Source organism: Neurospora hispaniola, assembly GCF_033458365.1.
Source record: "Neurospora hispaniola strain FGSC 10403 chromosome Unknown B0T23scaffold_6, whole genome shotgun sequence".
Lineage (NCBI taxonomy): Eukaryota > Fungi > Ascomycota > Sordariomycetes > Sordariales > Sordariaceae > Neurospora > Neurospora hispaniola.
Genome location: NW_026944411.1, coordinates 870172 through 889328, shown reverse-complemented (window position 1 = coordinate 889328; position 19157 = coordinate 870172). Strand labels below are relative to the sequence as shown.

Genomic DNA, 19157 nt, shown 5'->3' with positions numbered 1-19157 from the left:
TAGCGGACGGTAAGTAGCGGACGGTCCACTCGCTCCGTTCCTTTATTTGATCGCCGTCACAGTGTTCACGGGATCTCCTTCCTGTTTTTCTGTCCCTCCTACCGACCGTACCCTTTTCCCCAATTCTTCGATACCCGCCTTTTCTGGTCTTCACTTGGCCCGCTTGCACTCCCGGGCGCCGACGACTTTGGCTCAACAGACGGTCGTTTCTTTTGTGGTCGGCACAGCTTGACCCGGAACGGGTCCCGAACCTTGTTGCCCCTCGCGGCCCAACGACTTCGCAGTACCATTCGACACAAGCAATATTATAATCCTTTATTGAGTATATTGAACTCTCGAACACAGTCGACTATACATACACCTCGCTTCTTTGCTTGAACGGGCGCGATCGCTTCCCCCTTTGTGCGAAAGAGCTGCACCTGCATGCGGACATAGACCGTCACCGTCATCTTGCTTCCGAACGCGGCGCATAAGGCAGGTCCTGAGTGCATAGGAAGATGGCATACAGTGGAGGGTACGAAAGAGGGCCGGGAGGACGCCAGTACGGCGGTCAAGCACCGCCACCTAGAGGACCGCCGCAGCGCGCATACACCGCTGGACCTGGCATGCCACAACAGCAGTACAATGCGCCGCCGCCTCAGCAGCACTACGACCGATATCAGGAAGACTATGGCTATGGCGGCGGCTACGATGACCATGGGGGTGGTTATGATCAGGGATATGGAGGACAAGATCAAGGTTACGGTGGACAATATGATGACAGAAACTACCAGAGAGGCCCGCCAGCGCAGGATTACCCTCAGCAAGACTACTTTATTCCCGGGCCCAATGGCCGCAATGGACCCCCTCCTGAAGCTGCTGCTCCCGGTCCCGGCCCCGGCCGAGGTGGACCACCCATGCAAGGTGGCAGAGCCGGGCCCGCTGGTCCGATGCGTCCTCCTGCAGACAACGGCAGGGGTCTTCCAGCTCCCTATCCGCCGCGTGGTGGCGGCTACCCTCCGGGCCCGGGACGGGGTTATCCGCCCCAAGGCCCCGGTGGGAGGCCAGGCCCTCCGGATCGAGCTGTGGCTTCAGATCCCAGCGGTGGGTCTCACGCTTGCACATAGACTTTCCAAATGACTTCACTGACAATCTTCCAGCGAACCACCGACCACCCATGAATGGCCCCGGTCCGGGTCCCGGTCCCGGCCCTCTGAGTCCTGAAAACCGTGGTTTTGGCGGTGGTAATTTCCGGGGCCCTCCGGGAGCGCAGCGAAGGCCTGATATGGACAATGTTACAGCGCAAATGGATGGGATGAATCTCTCGATTCAGAGGCCACCAACAAGAGGACCTCCTGGGCCTAATGGTACTGGACCGCAACGTGCACCAATGCGCCCAGATACCAGGGACGGGTATGGAGGGCCGATGCGTCCTAATACTAGAGACGGCTATGGAGGACCAGGACCTGGAGGGCCGCAAAGGGGACCGCCTCAGCCATACCGCCCTCAACAGGACATTCAAGATCAGTGGCGAGGCCCTCCTCCTGGCTCGGACTTTGGTCAGCCTGGGGTTTTTCAGGATGGTGGTTTTGGTCCACCTGGGCGGAGTATGACCATGCCTGCGAGAGATGATATGGGCTTTCAGCCCCCGCCGCAGAATTTCATGCACCAGAGCGACAGTGTCCCTTACAATGGTCCTGTTGGACGCGCGATACAGAGACCAAACACGGCTCAAGGTGCACGGGCGCCACCGCAGAGGGTTTACCTGTCTGACCATGGAGTTCCTCCACTACCACAAAACAACTACGACCAAGGGTACGGGAACCGACAAGACATAGCCTATGGAGGTCAACAGCAACAGCAGCAACCCGGTCCTGTCGATGATTACTACGAGGACTATTATGAGCCTACTGGCAACGGCGGGTACCCAGCTCAATCAGACGGCCCAAACTTTGATGCCATTTCCCCTCACAGGCATAAAGATTCTTTTGACCAGCACATGCAGCCTAATCAGATGCAGCACCAAGCTCAACGTGGGCCTGGCCGCCTACCGGAGATGTCTCGGGCCAAGTCTCAACCTGACCTGCGAAATTCGCAGACGGCTGTATTTGAAATGGCAGGTGATATGCCCCCGGTACCCATGATGCAACAACAAACCGGGGGCCCGCGTGGTTCGCTTGAAAGTCAGAACAGTCTTCACAGGCCGTCCCCTAATGGTCAACCAGGGCCACTGCCACCAGGAGCTGGTATAACTGCTCACCCAGCACCATACAGACCCGGGCAATCTGCGCCCCCTCAGGGACCGTATAACTCGGACAATTTGCCATTGCATCCTGCTCCAGTACGCCCAGGTCAGATGCCCGGCTCTATGGTCAATTTGAATGACAGGCCCCCTCCAGTCAGGAACTACCAGGCTGCTATGAACAGTATGCCTGCTCCTCCCCCTCTCAACAATCAACCTGGTCCTCAGCCGATGCAAAGCGGTCCTGGTTCGCCGCCCCCTCCCACGAAACCAGTCGAGCCCAAAGTTACTGTGGAAGAACTGGAGCACCTGCGGGCCATTGTCAAAAACGATTTCAATGATCAACAGTCTGCTCTTCGGCTTGCTAAGAAACTAGTCGAAGCGTCAGACGTCTTGGTTCCAAATCTGCCTGACCCCAAGGCTCGCGCTCGTTCTCGGGATCGCTACCTTGTTGACGCTCACAAGATTCTTCGCAAGCTTGAGAAGGCCAGCAACCCAGACGCCATGTTCTTCTTGGCCGACAGCATCGGCCGTGGGCTGTTCAGCTCTGAGCCCGACCACGCACATGCTTTCTCGCTCTACCAGTCCGCCGCGAAGCTCGGCCACGCGGCAGCAGCCTACCGCACCGCCGTCTGCTGCGAGATCGGCAACGACGAGGGCGGCGGGACCCGTAAGGACCCCATCAAGGCTATCCAATGGTATAAGCGCGCCGCGACGCTGGGCGACACCCCCGCCATGTACAAGGTTGGAATGATCTTGCTCAAGGGACTGCTGGGTCAGCCGAAGAACAGGCGGGAGGCCATCAGCTGGCTCAAGCGGGCCGCCGAGCGCGCCGATACCGAGAACCCGCACGCCCTCCACGAGCTCGCACTCCTGTACGCCAGCGCTGAGCCCGACGACGTTATCCTCCGCGACGAGGCGTACGCCTTCAGCCTGTTCAAGCAGGCGGCCGAGCTGGGATATAAGTTTAGCCAATTCCGTCTGGGCGCTGCATATGAGTACGGTCTGTTCGGCTGCCCGATCGACCCGCGGTTATCTATCATGTGGTATAGCCGCGCGGCGACCCAGGAGGAGCATCAGAGTGAGCTGGCGCTTTCAGGATGGTACTTTACTGGTAGTGAGGGTGTGTTGCAGCAAAACGATACCGAGGCGTATCTGTGGGCGAGAAAGGCTGCCATGGCTGGGCTGGCCAAGGCCGAGTTTGCCATGGGTTACTTTACGGAGGAGGGTATCGGTGTGCCAGCCAACCTTGAGGATGCGAAGAGGTGGTACTGGCGGGCTGCTGGTAAGTCTCTTTTTTTTTCTCCATACCCTAACCCTGTCCTCGCATCCATTGAGAAAAGTTCATTCACTAACCAACTATCTGCATCGATATAGCCCAAGACCACCCCAAAGCCCGCGAGCGTCTAGAGGAGCTCAAGCGATCAGGAAAGAACGGGCCGAGAAACCGGGAGAAGATTTCTCGCAACAGAAATTCGAGGCAGCAGGAGGGTGAATGCTTGGTAATGTAAAATCCGTAATCATATAAGGTCGAATGAATCTAGGGGGTGGTACCTAGCCGGCCAATTTCCCTTTGGGAGGCAACATCGTATTGCGTTGTATTTTGGGAGCTAGGATATGTAGAAGAAGTAATCTATGCACACCCATACCCGGCCGATGGTTCATGCCGAAGTTCCTCATACACTGGACTTTGATGATGGCTCCTGTTCACTTGCCTTTCCAGGAGTCCTCTGCCATTGTACGGGGCAATTCAGCGTCATCTTTGACGCTTGACACCTCCTTCTTTCTCTCAACAGAAAGTCGACGTATGAAATTACATCATATTGCCATAACAACATCAAGCACGCTTCAAGGCGAGGCATCCCTTAGTTCGTACTTTGGGCCAGAAAGCCATTACAATTACAATGACCTGAAATCACAAAGATCTCCAATTCCAACCGAGTTAACAATCTAATGTACGAATTATGTGCATGCTCAACACCACAATGAGGTGCAAGCTACCAATGCAATAATAACCTCTGTGTCAATAGCTATCTATGTAACAGCCCGATTAGCTCAGCTGGTTAGAGCGTCGTACTAATATCTTCACCGAGATATCAAGTTCATGCGAAGGTCAACAGTTCAATCCTGTTATTGGGCATAATCCATTATTTTTTTCTCCCTTGTACACACCGAGGGTATTAGTTCAGTCCTATTATTCGATACATTTGTAATTGAATTTTTCTTTTTTTGGCGGAATCATTTGTTCCCAACACTCTTGTTCGTGTCGTTACGGCCGTTAGAAAAACATATAGTAACCCGCGTCCTAACAAATTATTGTTACTCTTCTCTACCTAGACCATAGTTGAAGTCTTCTACTGCATCAACAGACATATGAAATATGATGAATACGCTTAATGCTCCCAATTGGTTAAATCCTCCTCGCGAATTCTCAACTCCTTCCGAGTCCACCGCAGCGCCTTCTCTAAATCCCTTGTGCTAGTGTTGCGAATAGTTTCAGCTGAAAACGGTGCGCCGCTTTGGTCATACCGCGCTTTCTTCTCTGACTCTCCATGAGCTAGCAATAACTTGAATCAGTTGATGCGTCACTGAAAAGCTGTAATAGAATCGAGAAACGAACAGGACAGAATGAATGTTGGCCACCCTCGGCTGGCGTCTCTGTCGACTTGAAGATATCATCAAGGAGCAGTGAGGAAAAAGATAATGACGAAGACGAAGAACAACGTACCGATACGGAGGGAGCAACTCTTCCCCTCACCCTTGTAATAGCAGCTGAAGCAAGCGCCTCCATGCACCGCCCGACCGCCAGCGACACACTCCGCAAACGGCCCATAGTTGTCTACAATCTCACACTTGGTACAAGTCTTCTCTCCATTCTCTTGCGGCGTAAAAAGATAATGAGCAATGCCAGTATAATGCGCTTGACGCTCCCACTTGAGGTTTGAGGTGACTAGTTGACCTCTGACCCAGTACTGCTTTAGCCAGAGAGGGCGCAAGATGGTCTGCGAGTTACAAGCATTAGATTATGTTTTGGTACAATTTTTTTTTCTTTGGGGTAATATGTTCGGTACCTTGTGTTTGGAGATGATGGCCAGCGTCTGACTGAACTCACACTCCAATAACTTCTTCAAAGCGAAGCGAGGACGCTGTTTCGGCGAGAGGCTGTCCCTCCAGTAATCGATGTCCTCATTCGCATCGCTATCTTGGCCGAGGGACTCGTCACCGAAGACGTAAGGTATGAACATGTTGGGTGGCGGCGCGAGCCGCGCGGGCGGGTCGTCCCTGGTCCTGCTCTCCTCTATCTTGTCGTCGGGCATGAAGAGGTAAGGTGTGAACACGTTGGCGGCTTCGCTTCTCTTCTCCTCAATGCGTCGTCGCTTCTTGGGCGCCTGAAAGTCTTCTTCGGAGGTTTCAATTATTGGTTCCATGTCGGGCGATGACACGGGTAGCGCGGACGGGTCGGCCTTGTTCTCGTCGCATTCGATATTGGGCATCTGGATGGATTTTCCTGTTCGATATTAGTATTTGAAGCAACTGTATCGCTGAATACCATTTGTTGTCTTGTATACGATCACTTACCAGGGTTTTGCTCTTGGTGATTTGATACCTCCCACCAGAAGGACAAAAGGTTATAATATGTGAATGGGCAATTATAAGAATTACTACCTCTATGGACGAGATGAAGTTTGTTGCAGGTAGGTAGCTGGGCTGTTTAGATCCATTGCCGAGCCGACGGAGACAGCTGGTACGGTAGAAGGGGGGAAAACACTGCCAACGGATCACACCCTCAGTATCTTAGAGGCGTTGATACCTCTAAAATCTCCAAGTGACAGCTGTTAACAGCTATGAGAAACTGATCTTGATTTGAAAACAACGAACATAATCTTTAGACACTGTATTTTGAAACCAACCTAGATCTAGACTGCTAGTTGATGATGGCGTGGGTCTTGGGGTCACCTGCTTCACGAGTGTGGAATTTGGAGGTACGTGCGATAACCATGCTGTTCCCGTTCTTTGTGCCAGCTAGTCGAAATAGGAAGTGTGGACTCATGGATTGTGATTAATCGGGTACGATTTTGGTCTGAAGGGCCTTATGCAACGGGTTTTTCTACACAAATGACAGCTAATTTGCGAACTATCCTGAGTTGAGTTGTAATATGCTTTGGAGTCTCCATTCACGTTGGGCTGAGTCGATTGGGGTTGATCTAAGTCAATCTGCGTTGATCTGAGTTGATCTAAGTTGATTTGAGCTGAACTTGGTTGAATTATCTTGAGCGCCGTGAAAGAACTGCATGAGAATTAATACAGTCATACTTATATTCGTAGACTATCTTTACTACTACAATGGTTAGATCAGAACAACGAATACTCAGAAATGACTCTTCAAGGGCTCTTATTTCTTCGCGGCGCTCCACGAACTCAGCAACTTCGTGTTGCTAGTCTAGTTACTGCCATGGTGGAAAGTCGACCAAGACTATCGTTGCACTTCATCTTACTAAAGACACAATGCCACAACATAAAGAGAAGCATTCAAAGGCTCAATGAGATAGATAAAAGCCTTCACACGCTCTTGTAATTTCTTGTTTCTCTAATAATCATCAGATATTTTGCATCAATAACCCATCCAAATTAGTAGGAAACTAAGCTACTGACACTCTACCGCCGCATCACTGCGATAACGATATATGGCTAGTTGAAGTGAGGTTTCCCTTCACTCTGTATCAGCACATAGGCTTAAAGAAAAAGTCGTCCTTGTATTGTCACCATTTCCAGCTTGTGGTCAGGAGTCCCTACTTGTTTGTGAACCCAGACAGTTTGAACCCAAGTATGTGCACATTCAGCACGTCAAAGATGACGAGCAGAGAATTTAGGGCCTTTGACCTTGAATTTCAGAGATACACGAGTTTAACGCGTTGCTATGGTTTTGTGTTGCAGTCCACTTTTCTCGCAACTCCAAAGATCAAGACTATGCATGAGCATTTTTAGGGCTGCCTATCTGGGTTGCGTAGGTTGTGAAGGTGTCTCGCCGTTGAGGTTATGATCACTTCTATATGATGTGATGTGTGAGGTCACTTTTGTTGGTTATGGAATTTGGATTATTACTAGACTAAGTGTTAAGATTGTCCTGTACTGTAAAGTAGAGCAGAGAACTTTGACTAGGCATGCTATGAAAATGAAGAGAATAATTCCGCTAAGAAACGGGTGATGGACAAAGAGACCTTGGGTGTGGTGACTGTACCGAGACGGGAAACGTCGTGGTTGTTGTTGAAGATTGACCAACTTTCCTGCATCTAGTGACACCGATCTGTGATATGCCATTGCCCAAGCTCAAGTAAAGGAGAACAAATGTGATACATACGTAAAGAAAAGAAAAGAAAAGAAATGAAATGAAAATGAGACTGAAGAGATCAGAAATGAAAGGATGAAGACGAAAACTTTCAGTAGAACAGGACCAAGTTGCGAAAACATGCTAGCCCAACCGCCGAATATGATATGACTGTAATTCTTGTCATCAACCAACCGAGGCTGAAGGCGAGGCAGGAGGCGTGGTCCCATGAGGTGTATTTTCTCCTGATGAGAAAGTAGACCGGGCACTGTGGTAGCTATGGGCCCATTAAGACTGTTAACAGTGTTCCTTTTTCCTACAAGTAAACACAAGAACCAAGTACTCACCTGCTAACAGTAGTGTACTGGGTCTCAGCCATCGACACAAACGACGAACCCGACGGCTTCTTCGAATCAGTACCTCTATAATGTGCATCAATCTCATCTCTGAGACCCAGTTCCGTGACGGTGTCCTTAAATGCCACTTTGGTAGGAGTGGGCAGGCCGTGCTCCGTCACCGTATCCACCGCTGGCTCTATTATGACTTGTGGCAGCTGCGGCGTCATTGAGCGCTTCATGTTTGAGGTGGAAGCCACCAAGAAAGCTCGTTTGGATGGACTCCAAACCTCACCTGAAGGGGCACGTGGCCAGGGGTTGAATCCCACGTCGAGATTGCTGAAGCTACCGTGGATTTTCTTCCTAATTTGTTCCTCTGTTGGCTCATCTTGGCGCTTTGACGAGGTTTCATGAGAAATGCTGCTTGAAGTCGTGCCTGGCCCTGTGTTGTCTGCAATTGATGCTCCGGATATGTCTTTTACGTCTTGGTGCGGTTTGAAGATATCCCTGATGGCTGGCTTGTAACGCTGTCGGAAAACGTGAAGAGAGCCACCCGCATCAGCACGATACGGCTTTGCCATGATAGCAGCAGAAACAGACTCGTTCTTATCGATGACTATTGTGGTCTCGGGGGTACGAGCACTTTCAACGGGAGTGTTCCCAGCCTGCGCGCTCTCGACAGGAGCAATGAACATTTCGTGAGCTTGCTCAATGGCACTGGGTCCTCTCTTCACAGGCTTCTTCTTCTTCTTGGTCACCTTTTTAGACTCATCTTGCGAGGCTTGCGTGGATTTGCTGTCAGCAACAACAACTGGCGCCAGCTGTGACTCCTTCTTTGCAGCTTGATGTGCATAATTCTCCTTTTTCTTCTTTTTGGTAGGCTTCTTCTTGCCTTTTCCGTTTCCGGGCAAGTTCTGTTCCTTGTCTGCTTCCTCGGGCTCCATCATGGGTGGGATAACATCTGTCAAGTCCGAGTTTCTCGGAGATGCCTTATCTTGGATCCTGGGTACTTGGGCAAACCATTGTGACGGCAAAACTTGCCTACCAGTCGATTTGTACCGTATCACTGTTCCAGTTTTCTCGTCCAAGTTTCCGGATTGTCCCGAGTTCCAATTGTTGGGGGGTTGAAGTTGCTCAACTGACTCTAACTTCATCGACGTCTCCTAATCGCCGACGATGTAAGTCTCATGATGTCCTCTGCCTTCCTGATAGATTCCAGCCTGTTGGTCTTCGCCGTTCGAGCCCTGCTGCGGAGCGGAAGCTCTCTCTTGCTCGAGCCGGATTTCCTGCGATGTACTACGAGATGAAGGTAGTCTCACCGGAATTCTGTGGGAGCTAGAGAGATTGGAGGTGCTTGAGGATGGTAACTCCTCCTCTTGCAGTAAGCACACTTCGGCAGGTTGCTTAGTCTGCGCATGTGAACATTTTCCTTGGTGATGCTCAATGTGTGAATGTCCGGTTTGATTTGATGACTGATTGGCCATTTGCACCGCCCGTGGTCCTGCCGACGGTCCCACCCGCTGTCCAAGATGAATGGGCATATGTCCATGTTGATGGGGGCCACCAGGATGAGGTCCATGCGGGGGTTGTTCGGGCCAAGGGGTATAGACCATCGGCATCCTAGGCTGATGATGAACATTCGGGATTTTTAAACCTTGTGGCCACAAATGAGTCCTAGGCAGCCCTGGAAGGGGTGCCTGTGGCACTACCGGTGGCACTGTTGGTAAACCGCTGCCAAAGGGAGGCGGTAGGGGATATGTAGGGACGACGTGGCTAGGACTGGTGTAATGCATATGAGCAGGGTGGAAAGGGACGGGCTGAGCAGTATTGCCTGGAGCAGGCACCCTGTAGGGCGAAGGAGCAAGGCATTGGAGTTGCTGGGGGTGCTGGAGACAAGGGGGGTGATGCGGATGATGGGGATGATATGAAGATGCCAGCATACTCGAAAAAATGGTCGGGTTTCCTCCGACGAAGGGATCAGTCTCCGCGATAAATGGATGCCTCGAAGTTCTGGCATTGCGCAAACCGGCTGAACCGCCACTGCCATTATAGCCAGCCTTCTGGCTAGAAGTGACAGAAGGTGTGCGCTCATGGAGCTGTGCAGTTTCCATAGTTGGTGGTAGTCCAATTTCAGCCTCGCGTTGCTGAGGTTGATACCGCCAGTGTTTGGTGACCCAAGGGTGCTCGAGCTGTAAACGGAAAAAGCCGGTGTCATCTTGAATTTGGGCACCATTGCCAACCTTCACGGCCTTCACCGCATCTTCTTCCTTCCGGAAACTAAATCGCGAGTCAGCGTAAGTATTTAACCGTTTCCGTGTGTTTCAAGTATGCAGATACTCACGTAACATATGCAATAGTCTTACTGTCAGGTTTCCATGAGGCTCTGGAGCCTTCAATACTCCCGAATCGACGGAGATAATCCTCAACGGCTTTCAGTTTGCTCCGCGCGGAAACTGTTCTTTGGACAAGGAAAGCACGAACACTACGATTCTTCCTACTGCAAGGATTGCACTCACAGGGTTCCCAGACGGCCTGACAACCCATCTTCCCAAGGTTAGGACATTGAAGAATAGAGTTGGCCGCTGGTTCCTGAGCGCTGGTGTTGCTGCTATCCTGAACTTGTTTGTGATGCTGCCTGATTGGGCCATGTATGGGATCATTCCGCGAGTGAGACCATCCATTTTGGGGCTTCTGGTCGGTTCCTTTTTTCTTCTGTTGGCCTTGTGCTTGGGGTACCGAGGCGGGCTGATTAGGAAAACGGCCAGAAGTGATACGGTCACGAGTTTGAGTCTGCGGGCTGGCGTTTCCAAGCTGAGATTTGCTTGGGAAAACGATTCCGGTAAGGGGCACCTTAGTAAGAGTAGTAGAGGATTTGGAATATGCTGGCATTTGCTGCGGAATTTTGTTAGGAAGGCGAGATGGACCTGCGATTCCCGTCTCGACTTGGAGTTTGCTGAGTTCAGACTTTGGGATTGGGCCTGACTTTGACGCTTTGTGTTGTATTTTGTTCGCCTTTTGGACGTGCTCGCTCTTGATTGGAATTTCGACCTCGCTGGCAGCAGGTTTGTCGCAAAAGCCCGAACTTCGTCTAATCGAAGGGATAAAGTCAGGGGCCGTGGCTTGGATTGATGCTGACGCGACGCGTGCGAAGGGATATAATACTACGGGAGCGCCTATAAAGAGTAAGTTCGAAAGCTTTATCTCGTGCTAAACTATCGAAGGAGGAAGGCCAAGGGGTAGTAGTGATGTGTGAACTTACCTTGACAGTCAAGCGGAAGTGTATCCTCAGCAGGAGGGATGGTGGCCATAGTGCTTGGGGAGGTCACAGCCATAATGTCTGGGTTGCGATAGTAGTGATACCAGTACTTCAGCTGGTCACAGAAGAAGACAACGCAATCTTTCGGGAAGGTAACACCGTGGGCGTAGATGTTATCCCAGTCAGAAGGACCGAACACCGACATAATATCCTTGGTAGTATCCCAACAACTCAGCCTGTAGCGATTTTGTTCCCAGGTGAGCCAGCTTTCGACCCACATGCAGATTTGATTCTCCTTGAGGAGTCGGAAGACCACCTCAAGGAGGTTAGAAGCGCCTTTGTACCACAGATCGATCGGGTGGAAGTACTGGTGAAGGTCCTCCCAGTAACAAGGATTAGCCATGCCTTCAACATCATCGGGCTGAAGACTGCGAATCTCTGCTGCAACTTCCTGGATCTTCTGAGGAGACCAATTGCGTGGTGTATCGCGAGCGGGCAACTCATGTTTTAAAGCAGGCTTGCCTGCATGAAGCGAAAAGGCGCACTTCGACCCGGACGGTAAGTATGTGTACAAGCTGACCTTTGGCTTCTCGGTTATTGGGGTCGGGGCTGGCATCTTGTCGGAGGTGAGTACAAGGACACCTTGGCGGGTAGCGTGTCGAGCCATTTTTGTTGAAGAGGGCTAAGCTGGAGGGTGATATACCGCAAACCTGGCTTTTTGGCGACCTAGACCAGATTCCGCTGTGACAGATAAGTAGACCTGGTGACAAATAACCTTGTTTTCAGATCAATCAGATTTGCAAGGGCCTTTGCCGACGAGCAAAGGTTGCCGGAAGGAGCTCAATCAAGCTCAGCATTGGCGGGGTGACGGTTTGTCAAGAGCTTGGTATGCGCTTCGCGAAGAAGGCTGCTTGCAACGAGTTGACCGAAAGTATCTTTGTCGGTCAGTTGCTGCGACGGTAGAAAGACTCGCTGTCCTATGTTGATGGTGTTCAGACAGAACAGGCGACCGTGGAAGGTTGTTCTGGGAGGAAGAAAAAGGGTGGGCGGGAAATGGTCAGCGCTAGGGTTTTATGTTCGAGGACTGCCCGGGCTCTGCACGAGTGAGTGGGGAATTGTTTTCGAGGTGAAGTGTTGTTGACCGGAAAATGAGGCGAGGCCGAGCTTCTGCCCGAATATTCTACCGGCAAACGTATTCGTCGAACATGCTGCCGCCGATTTTTTTCATGCCCGACATTATCGTTCCCGGATTTACCACGCACGAAGACGGGGAAGAACGTACCGAACCTGTGCAGGACGATAACATAAAAATTTGGTTGAAACCCTTTCCCGCAAGCCCCTCTAGACTAGTGCCATATTGCCTAGCCATCTCCGTCTCCTTCTTCTTGTTCTTGATGGATGCGGGCATGGCATTGTGCAGATGTCCAATGTGTGGATGCATTGATATCAGTGCTGATATTCCTTCATTCGATCTTTGCTCATGACAATTTTAGCCCAATAACGCTCACTATGTCATAAGAAAGAAAAGAGGCGATCATCCATGGACAGGCTTGCCCGGTTACTTGGAAAGACTTCTTCTTGCTTCATTCAACCACTTGGTATCTATAAAGTAAAGGTGCTTCGGTGAGAGGAGCACGGACAACAATGCCGATTACATAACAGAAGGGGAGGAGAGGAGTATCTTCTTGACAAGAACAGAATTGGAAAAAGGAAAAAAAAATGGGGATAATGCGCATCAGCATTAGTTTTTCTTGGGGAGACCCTCCAACAACTTGAGAATGGCAGACTCGTTGTCGCCAGTGAAGACCTTGCCGTTGTTCCAGTCAACCACCTGCAGTGACAAGTAATCTGGTCAGTAAACTGCCCAGGTATGTGCTCAAGGCGGAGGGGGGAGACGGACAATGGGCCTGTTGAGGTTATCACCGTTCTCCTTGAACTTCTTCAGGGCTTCTGTCTCATTTTGGGCATTGCTGATGATGGATGAAATACCCGTCTTGCCCACATAGTCCAACATGGTTCTGAGCTGTTCAGTGGTGGGTGCCTCCTCGGTGATGTTGAGCTCAAAGTCAGACTTCTTGGCGGGCGCATTGTCGGAAACAGCAGCACCTGAGCCTGCGGCTTGCTTGAGGAGAGTGGCAATCCTGATGGATGCAGGGTTGCTCGCCTTGTGGAAAAGAGTGATGGTGTCAAGCACCTTGGGCTGGAGCTACATTTGCCGGGTCAATGTACTGTCTTGCTGAAATGTAGCTTTTCGGCAGCTGTACGTCGGGCCACTTACAAACTTGAACATTGCGGATTTGAATGTTGAACAGTCTCGGGTGGAAAAGTGAAAGATATTTTGGACTGGACTGAGAGGCTGTCGTTGATGATCTTGATGATTAGTGTGTTGTTGACGTGAGGTCTTCCGTGCAATCGTCTGGGTGACGTCCACGAATGGAAACCTGCGTTGCCCCGGCAGGCAGGCTTTCTCGCTGCCCTCAGACGGGAGCTTGGGCCACGCCGACGGCGTTGAGCCTCAACTCGGATTGCCCAATCGGGATGAAATGTGGAGCTCAAACTAGTCCAGGGTACCTCTAGGTACTGAGGTGTACGTCTTTGCTAGCATTTCATAAGTTAGCGCGGTGAACTGCAAAAGTGGCGATAACTTTGTTTTCCGTACTGTACAGAAGATGGCGGTGTTGCTCAGCTCTAATAACCTAAATAACATAAAATGGTGGTGCCACGCTAACAAGTTGTATGCCGCCAGAAGTGTAGTGTACATAGAGGTATCTTTGATAGGTCACAGCACGCCTCCATCCATTGTTTGCCAACAACCTAGCCAGCTGTTGTACGTTGGGTCTGTGCCGTCGGAGTATTTGTGCCTCTTCGTTTCAGAGGGTTCGAAATATCATCGAATCACAGGCACAGCAGATTTCATCTGGAAGCTTCCCTTTTCAGAGACTACAGGTACAGAAGGAACGAGTGCCTTTCTTTAGTTACGTATCTTGCCTGCCAACTGTACCTACCTAGGTATCAATGTCATGGCCAGATTCACGCTCCCGTTTGTTTCAATGCTCAAGTTCCGAGTCGAGTTTCACCTCAGACCTGTACACAGCAGAAGAGGGAAGATGCTGGTATGACACGGGTGCATACCCCGGTACTCTTTCCGCCCGGCCGTGTCCTTCGCTTCGTCTCGACTTGTTGACCTAGACAGTTAAGAGGTTAGGTTTCTTGACTCTCTGGACAATCGATAGATTAGACATGCCCTCCAAGTTTCTACTCCCCACCCCACAAGTGGGATTTCCCGCAGGCGGGGCCCGCCTGCCGATGAAGCGCCTTGGCGCCCCTTCCTCCACGTAACCCAGCATTACGATCAGGGTGCTGATGGTACCAACAACTTTATCTCTTCCGCTTCCGCCTTCTGCTGCGCACAAACGCTGTATTGTGACCGTACAGGTACACACGGCGGAGGTTTGTGGTTGTTCCAGTCTAGTGCCTGGATTCATCTTGTTTATCTATACGCAGTAGTGTATGATCGATCTATCCGAGTTTGTCGGGCAAAAAGATGCAATACTGCAAACACTTTAGCGCACTTTGGCTTCCCCGCAACCACAGCGCCCTGTCGATCAATGACGTAAATGACTGGACCAAAGCCAAAACACGCAAAGGAAGCACCAGTGGCGCAAGACGACCCGATTAGCCCGATGTTGTCCGCCTGCCCACTGCAAGCGAGGCGTCGCATCATTACGTACTATACCATAACTGTGATCCATCATAAAATTCATACATCCGGGCAATTGCCCTCTACTGAGCTTTACGTGATGGACAGACGGCCCCGTTCAATGTGAACTGTGGACGCCGAGTGGTCCTGGCATGACGTACAGTTAGTGGACCCCAATGACCAGACCAAACCAGCAGGAGTCCTTCCCTCTTGTTGTCTTGGAGGTTTGGGGAATATAAGTAGAAGCAAGTAGCCGCAGTTCAGGTTGTCTTTGTCTTATTCCGCATTCATCTTGAACAAGAGCGTTCACAGCATCATCAAACATCAGTACTACAAGCATTTGTTTATGTGCAATACTCCTGGCTTCAGATTCCCACCAAACGTACAGTTTCAGCAACACCCAAGCAGCAGAACATCTGGCAACATGAACTCCAACGTCGGAAACGCCCAGGTCTACGAGGCCGGAGACCAGCGCAACGTGAAGCAGTCCGAGATCGAGACCCCCGACCGCTACAACGAGGGCCAGGCTCATGCCCACAGCAACATGGACTCCAAGGACGAGAGGTCAATCAAGAACCGTCTGGCCGCAGCAGAGGCCGCCGACGACTCGCATCAGGACAGCAGAGAGACACAGTTGCACAAGAAGGACCCAACACTCCCCGTAGGTGTAGCTCTATCCAACAACCGTGGGAAACAGGCAGGCTAATTTCCTTAATCGTGGACAGGCAAAGGATCACGGCAACGAGCCATCCCGAGGTGCCAAGATCGATGCAGAGATCCAGGCAGAAGAGGAGGAGATCCTAAAGAAAAAGGGTGCGAGCTTGCCAGGGCAAAAATGGTAGATAATGGAGAGGGAAAATGACAATTGTTTGTTTTGTTTTGGGTGGGACACGAGCAACAACCAGGCATTGTTGTCATTAGGGGCATCGCCAGCATCGGGATAGGTATTGCGGCAGGTAATACAACGAACAGCGTTTTGTTAAACGAACAACACCTTTGACATTCAAGGTGGCCTTTTCCGCGTTACCTTTTGAAACATGGGATCAGTAATGGTTAGGGATTTCATGTTGTCTGAACGGCAAGGACTACATAGTCGTTCAAAGGGGCGTATACCTCTTCGTATTTATGCATATTGTTGTGTTATTCCCAACTTTTCCGCGTCATGCAAAGTGTTGCTGGCTGTCATGAAGCAGCTAATGTTAGCATTCAGCTGGTTTTACATCCTGGGTTAGTTTACACAGGAATCGAGAGCTTGCCTTCAAGCAAGCAATGAAACGTTAGTTCGAAAAATAAACCCTACAACAACTTTGCTTGCGTGTCCATTAGCAAGATCGACACGTCCGTAAGTAGAAGTACTCCCAGGCATCAGGCCTGCTTACCGGCACGAGGTAACCATCAAGGTCCCCGTCCTAGCCGTCAAGGTGACTTCAGTATTTCTTATACGTAAGGAGCAGTTTATCGCGTACTAGTATCAATGGGCGTACCTTTGCTGGATCTTGGGTGAACAAACAAAGGCATGTGCCCTTTCTGTGTTTTGCTTTTTGCCCACAATCTCGAGTCAGATTTCCCATTATTTCTGAATTGTATGGCTACGTCTCTCCAATACAACTTCATACGGACTGATTTTCACAATCCCAAGGAGCAAAGGTGGGGAAACGTCACAGTGATAACGACCATTATGCACAAAATAACCCCTCTTTTTACTTGACCGGAGATATACACTCATCCTGCTAACTATGCCACCGCCCTCTAGGCTAAAGAGCACTTCGGTCATCTTCACTCGCCGCAACCTTCCTCAACTTCTACAAGCCAAGCTCACTTTCCCCTACCTTCGGGATGACCCTTCGCGTAGAGCCACCGTCCAAAACCTTCACGGTGCACTCCTCTCTCCTCTTCGACCCCAAGCAAAAGGCCTTCAGGAAGAACATCTCGATAGAAATTGATCGGGACACCGGCTCCATAGCTAATGTTCACGAACGTGATGACGAAGATGACCTTCGGCTTCAAATCCATGCCGGGGACATCGACCTAAGAGGCGCCGACAAGTGCGTTTTGCCGGGTTTGGTGGATAGTCACACCCATGTGTTTTTACATTCCTATGTGTAAGAACACGCGCCCTCTTGTTTTGTCTTCTGATCCCCTGATCCTACCTCGACGTTACGTTCAAAGTTCCGCACATTACTGACTCATACGCCTACGGGGCGCCTACGGCTACCAGCGACCGCCCCTCCATAGAACAAATGCGCGATTCTTCTGCTCTTGAACGCATTGTCCGCGCCACCTCTCACGTCCGCGCCGCCTTACTCGCAGGATTCACCACATACCGGGACCTCGGCACCGAAGCCCTCGGCAACGCCGACGCGCAGCTCCGGGATTGCATCAACCGCGGGCTAATCCCCGGTCCCCGCATGTTTGTGGCAACCGACGCTTTAGCATCCAACGGCTCGTACGAGATTCGACGCGAGAACAAATCCCTTTCAGGATCTGGCGGCTTGATCGTCCCCCGTGCTTCAGATCCGTGCGATGGCGTCGACGGCGTACGTGCTGGCGTCCGGCGTAGAGTAGGCGATGGCGCGGACATTATCAAATTCTACGCCGACTACCGCCGCAAAGTCATGCGTTTCCCCGGTCCCGGGACTAGCAATACTTCCAACCAATCCATTCTCTTCCCGCCCGATGACCCGCGCAGGCGTAACCCTGCCGTACCGCTATTTGGACAGGACGAGATGGACGCCATTGTGCGCGAAGCGAAACTGGCGGAACTCCCCGTAGCCGCGCACGCAGGCGAGACTAAAGCTGCGCTGATGGCGGCGAGGGCAGGTGTGACGACGGTGGAGCACATGTTTGAGGACTCGAACGGGCTGCTGGATGAGACCCTAGAGGAGATGAAACGTCAAGGGACGATCTGGGTGCCGACGCTGGCGACGGTGGAGAGTGCCGCGCCGCAGTTTATGGAGGATTGTTTGGCTGCTGTTAGAAAAGCTGTAAAGGTTGGGGTGAGGGTGGTGACAGGCGGGGATACGGGGGTGATTGATCATGGGCTGAACGCAAGGGAGTTGGAACTCTTTGTTAAGGCGGGAATTTCCATTGAGGAGGTGTTGGAGATGGCAACGGTGGGCGGGTGGGAGGCGTGTGGAGGGGAGTTGACAGGGTATCGGTTTGGCTGGTGGGAGAAGGGGTGTAGGGCGGATATTATTGCGCTGGATGCGGATCCTAGAAAGGATGAAAAGGCGCTGAGAAAGGTGGGGTTTGTGATGAAGGATGGGAAGGTATGGAAGCGGGATGGACGGGCGGTTGATATGATCACTGTCCCGGAGTTCCCGCCGTCCATGGACAATTGATGATCCGGGCGAAAGGCCTGGTGTGAACTGAGAGTAGTATAGCGAGGTGATATCACCACCGGGCAGCCCACGACCGTCTGGTACTATATGCCGACAAGCTTTGGAGGAATAGCTTCGAAAAAATATAAGGGTTGACGGAAGGATGATTTGATGACGATGGCCATAGAAAAACCATGCTCAATTACAATTGTAATCTGCCTTCTCCAGTATGACAATACCATGAATCATGTTGCTATGAGCTATGTACATCCCAAAACAGTGTACGTTCCAGTACTGGTTTGCTTGTTGACTCAAGACTTTGGATCAACTTTCCTAGGCATTTGGATATCCAACTAATGCGTGATCTTACCTTGGAAACGCTTTTTTTTAAAAAAAAAATCAATATACCATTTCAATTTCTGTCAATGCCTTTATAATCCGTACTCAGCTATTTCAGTTGGGACTATTCGGGGTACATTTCGTCTACTGGTAGTGTACACTACCAGGAGTATCTCGTATACCAAGCTAACAAAGAAACCAGCATCGGACTGTATGTGTCTAACCCATATCCAAGCTGATAATTTCATGTACATGGGTGTGACCGGCTGCAGTCACGAAGAATGCGAAGATTGTGGTGGAGAAGCAAGCAAAAAAATATTAATTCATAGATAGACTCCAAAAACTCCCTCTAATGCTTCGTAGAAGACATACAAATGTGCCGAGCCATGCAATGATTAGGCAGGACAACACCAGCTCTCATGGCAAGTCGTTTTGCTCCCATCCTCCTCGCCCCCCTCTCCCTCTATAAGGTCGATAAATATGTGAACGGATGAACTCCTGGTTGACTTCAGGATAAACAGATCAATTGCCGTTCACTGCCATCCCATCCAGCGTCTCATCGGGTAATCGTCGGTGACGTGGTAATCGTAAAACGGGTATGGTATGTGCGTAAAAACGTGGTCGGTGAGAGCGCGTATGTAAAATGATGGTATGCGGGGT

The 19157-nt window shown here is 50.9% G+C and overlaps 6 protein-coding genes and 1 non-coding gene across 7 annotated transcripts; 4 read left to right on the top strand and 3 right to left on the bottom strand.

Annotated features, from left to right (window-relative positions):
• Window positions 1-394: 394 nt before the first annotated feature.
• On the top strand, window positions 395-3815 carry B0T23DRAFT_187131 (uncharacterized protein). Its single transcript, XM_062833155.1, has 3 exons — window positions 395-1083; window positions 1140-3506; window positions 3599-3815. The coding sequence occupies exons 1-3, from the start codon at window positions 498-500 to the stop codon at window positions 3730-3732; spliced, it is 3087 nt and encodes a 1028-aa protein (XP_062690583.1). The 5' UTR covers window positions 395-497; the 3' UTR covers window positions 3733-3815.
• A 450-nt stretch (window positions 3816-4265) lies between these two features.
• On the top strand, window positions 4266-4361 carry B0T23DRAFT_t288. Its single transcript has one exon. It is a non-coding gene; the product is annotated as a tRNA-Ile (tRNA).
• A 383-nt stretch (window positions 4362-4744) lies between these two features.
• Window positions 4745-6221, bottom strand: B0T23DRAFT_406163 (uncharacterized protein; the record flags this gene model as incomplete). The annotated part of the gene is made up of 4 exons (XM_062839087.1): window positions 4745-4767; window positions 4950-5223; window positions 5293-5729; window positions 6179-6221. 4 exons carry the CDS (start codon window positions 6219-6221, stop codon window positions 4745-4747), a joined length of 777 nt encoding a protein of 258 aa, XP_062690582.1.
• A 1512-nt stretch (window positions 6222-7733) lies between these two features.
• Window positions 7734-11805, bottom strand: B0T23DRAFT_406162 (uncharacterized protein; the record flags this gene model as incomplete). Its single annotated transcript, XM_062839086.1, has 7 exons — window positions 7734-7824; window positions 7895-8961; window positions 9058-10159; window positions 10224-10335; window positions 10399-11055; window positions 11142-11598; window positions 11719-11805. The coding sequence occupies 7 exons, from the start codon at window positions 11803-11805 to the stop codon at window positions 7734-7736; spliced, it is 3573 nt and encodes a 1190-aa protein (XP_062690581.1).
• Window positions 11806-12750: 945 nt separating this feature from the next.
• B0T23DRAFT_187034 (uncharacterized protein) lies at window positions 12751-13584 on the bottom strand. Its single transcript, XM_062833154.1, has 3 exons — window positions 13417-13584; window positions 13039-13344; window positions 12751-12969 (listed from the first exon to the last, which is right to left on the bottom strand). Exons 1-3 carry the CDS (start codon window positions 13426-13428, stop codon window positions 12880-12882), a joined length of 408 nt encoding a protein of 135 aa, XP_062690580.1. The 5' UTR covers window positions 13429-13584; the 3' UTR covers window positions 12751-12879.
• A 1260-nt stretch (window positions 13585-14844) lies between these two features.
• On the top strand, window positions 14845-15981 carry B0T23DRAFT_384117 (uncharacterized protein). The gene is made up of 2 exons (XM_062837452.1): window positions 14845-15499; window positions 15564-15981. Exons 1-2 carry the CDS (start codon window positions 15185-15187, stop codon window positions 15678-15680), a joined length of 432 nt encoding a protein of 143 aa, XP_062690579.1. The 5' UTR covers window positions 14845-15184; the 3' UTR covers window positions 15681-15981.
• Window positions 15982-16674: 693 nt separating this feature from the next.
• B0T23DRAFT_361862 (uncharacterized protein) lies at window positions 16675-18386 on the top strand (the record flags this gene model as incomplete). The annotated part of the gene is made up of 2 exons (XM_062836293.1): window positions 16675-16909; window positions 17008-18386. 2 exons carry the CDS (start codon window positions 16675-16677, stop codon window positions 18177-18179), a joined length of 1407 nt encoding a protein of 468 aa, XP_062690578.1. The 3' UTR covers window positions 18180-18386.
• Between the last annotated feature and the right edge of the window lie 771 nt (window positions 18387-19157).

Excerpts from the sequence above, each read along its gene's own strand:
- B0T23DRAFT_187131 (XM_062833155.1), top strand. The coding sequence starts at position 498 with ATGGCATACAGTGGAGGGTACGAAAGAGGGCCGGGAGGACGCCAGTAC. Across the intron at positions 1,084-1,139 it reads TGTGGCTTCAGATCCCAGCG|CGAACCACCGACCACCCATG; the intron begins GTGGGTCTCACG and ends ACAATCTTCCAG. Across the intron at positions 3,507-3,598 it reads GTGGTACTGGCGGGCTGCTG|CCCAAGACCACCCCAAAGCC; the intron begins GTAAGTCTCTTT and ends GCATCGATATAG.
- B0T23DRAFT_187034 (XM_062833154.1), bottom strand. Across the intron at positions 12,970-13,038 it reads ATAACCTCAACAGGCCCATT|GTGGTTGACTGGAACAACGG; the intron begins GTCCGTCTCCCC and ends TTGTCACTGCAG.
- B0T23DRAFT_384117 (XM_062837452.1), top strand. The coding sequence starts at position 15,185 with ATGTGCAATACTCCTGGCTTCAGATTCCCACCAAACGTACAGTTTCAG. Across the intron at positions 15,500-15,563 it reads AGAAGGACCCAACACTCCCC|GCAAAGGATCACGGCAACGA; the intron begins GTAGGTGTAGCT and ends AATCGTGGACAG.